The sequence below is a fragment of the Medicago truncatula genome, chromosome 3, assembly GCF_003473485.1.
Source record: "Medicago truncatula cultivar Jemalong A17 chromosome 3, MtrunA17r5.0-ANR, whole genome shotgun sequence".
In the NCBI taxonomy this organism is placed as follows: Eukaryota; Viridiplantae; Streptophyta; class Magnoliopsida; order Fabales; family Fabaceae; genus Medicago; species Medicago truncatula.
In genome coordinates this window covers 5,896,176-5,898,963 of record NC_053044.1, presented here as the reverse complement: position 1 = coordinate 5,898,963, position 2,788 = coordinate 5,896,176, and the positions used below count along the sequence as shown (strand labels likewise).

The following is a 2,788-nucleotide window of genomic DNA, read 5'->3' as shown; positions in this document are numbered from 1 at the left end:
GCTTATGTAGCTTTTGTTCAGTTGGTATCTTGAGGGATAAGACCTGACTCCTTTTTCAATTGTCTTCTTTCCAAGCATGAAGACACTTAGAATAGGATTTGTGCGTTTACAAACTTTTAAAAATTCTCCTTTTTCAATTTTAATATGTATTTTGAGGTGAGTATTTCAATGAGAATGGTATACTTACTTAATATTTCATCAGTTGTTGATTACTACAGTTTTAGAAATTTATATATACATAAATGAAAAAAATTAAGGAAATTTTCCGCAATGTACCAACATGAACCACTTTTTTATTGTAATTTTATTATTTACATTGTATTTTTGCATCATAAGGACATTATTTTCTATATATTTGAATGTTCTGTTTCCAATAAATATGACCCGTGCGGCAACACAAGTGCAAGGTCTAGTTAAATCATAATATAGAGGTCTTTCTCATTTGACCACCAATATAATTTTAATGCAGAGGTGATCTTCCTCAATATTCATTCCAAGAAAGATAAAGCTAAAAGTAGAAAAGGAGATAGACAAGAAAGCAAGAAATCTATGACTCAAATGACTATTATTATTTATATTATCTTTTGAAAGAGTATGACTCAAATTATTATTTGATTCCTAATCCATCGAACCCCCTGTAGTATCTTAAAATAAGGATAAAAATATAAAAATAAATTCTTATATTCCTACCCACTTCCACCAAAACGAGCCTTTAACTTCTTCACTTGATCAATATCAAGAAGGGTAGTTTTTGCAACTAAATCAGAAGGAAGCTTATTGGCAAACAAAAGAGAATCAAGTGTATGAATTGTAGGATTTTCACTACTAAAACTTACATAACCAATAGCTTTTCCCTTGCCAGAATTAATGGCAAAATGTAACATCCCTTTGGGAACAACGAAAACATCACCCGCTTTCAACACCTTGGAATAAAATGAAGTAGGGGTCAAAAATCCAGCAGTAAATTCACCTTGAACGACAATCCCTAATTCGGTAGCATCAGGATGAGTGTGCATTGGAGATAATCCTCCTTCCTCCATATCTACACGCACCGCAGATATTCCAAGTCCATTAAGGGCAGGAAAATTGGTGACAGTTGCTGAGGTGACTCCAATTTTGAAAGAGTTGCTGGTATTTCCCGCTACAAGGCCATGAAAGACGAAATCGTCTGATGTGATGCTCGCCACAGGTTTGCAAGGATAGCCTGAATTGGTGTTTGGAGCCTTTAAATCTGCAACACAGAAATCGTTTACAGAAGCATGGGAAGTTATGAATGAGAAAAATGTAAAAAGGAAAAGTATTTGAATAATCTTCATCTTAAGATGCTTAAAAATATTATTTGATTTGCTATGAGGTAATGTTGTAATTGGCTAACTATTTATAGGAAGGTGGGGGGGTGAAAACCAAAAAGATGTAACTTTGTCATCATTCAAATTTATTCTAATTTCAATATTTCGTATTCCTTATTTCCTTACATGGTTCTCCTCATATTGACCAACATTTTCCATTTTTCAATACATAATAACTCCAATTAAAGCATATTTTCAAAATTTTATCTAGATTACTTCATTAGTTTTTAAATACATAATATTTTTGAAAATACATAATAACCCCAATTAAAGCATATTTTCAAAGTTTTTTCGATTGTTGTTTCGTAAAAAAAAAGAAAAACTTTTGACATTGATTGATTCATAATAAAACCATAGACCAATTTACTCATATAATAATACTTTTTCCAAGTGCAAATTATATCGGTCCAATTATTTTATTTGATTAAAGTTTTATTTTCTTTTTTTTACAGATATTCATTTGACTTTCTTAAAAAAAAAGATATTCTTTTGACTAAAGATTATCAGAACTGTTGTACAATAAATATATAGATTTTATTTTGCTGATATAATATACTTTTATGATTTATATGAGACACAAAATATATATAAATCCGTAGATTACATAAAAAGGAGAGTATAAACGTGACCTTAACTTACTTGGTAAATGATACTGCATATATGCAGAGATCGGAGTTTGAACCTCAAATATTTCATTTATTCACCTTTAAAGTGAATTTCTATAGGCGTCAAGCTACTTGACAAAAAAATAAAATAAACCAATACATAAAAAACAATAGTTACTTGAAAATAGACTTTTAACTCGTCCGACGCAAGGGTCGTAACCATCGGAAGTCGGCACAAATAAGATATATTTTTTTATTTTCAATGATGTTTAATAGGTTTCAGAAATTTGTATAATCGTTCTCTCGACCTGTGCGATCCACAAATCTATTTCTCTACTATTTTTTTTTTTACAAAAGAGGGCCTAGGGCCATGAACAGGTCTATTTTAAAACACAAAATAATTCAATGGAGATAATTGATATCAAAATGTCTCAAATAATTTATAGGAAAATGGGAGAGTGCAAAGCTCAAATAGAGTCTTGATACACATAATTCAAGTAACCAAAAGCAATATAATATTGAAATACAATCAAAAGGACCGAAATGTATGTTATGTTGTTGTTTAATTAACATTCACTTTCTTTCATATACCAACATTCTTTTATTACATATGAAATAGTCAAATGCAAAAAATCGTTAGACTTTGCGGATCATATTTTCTATTAAGTGCATTACATGGGTACAATGAACAACTTGCACAACCTATATAATACAACTCTTAATTATCCTTATAAATAGAAAATTTAATTAACTTCTTCAAGTAATTATATCCATGTTATAAAAACATTCTTCCAATTCAAAATCAGCAACTACACCTGCTTGTAGACATTACAG

At 30.0% G+C, this 2,788-nt stretch overlaps 1 protein-coding gene across 1 annotated transcript; it reads right to left on the bottom strand.

Moving 5' to 3' along the window:
• Positions 1-555: 555 nt before the first annotated feature.
• Positions 556-1,328, bottom strand: LOC11420231 (auxin-binding protein ABP19b). The gene has a single exon (XM_003598668.4). It carries the CDS (start codon positions 1,314-1,316, stop codon positions 687-689), a length of 630 nt encoding a protein of 209 aa, XP_003598716.2. The 5' UTR covers positions 1,317-1,328; the 3' UTR covers positions 556-686.
• Between the last annotated feature and the right edge of the window lie 1,460 nt (positions 1,329-2,788).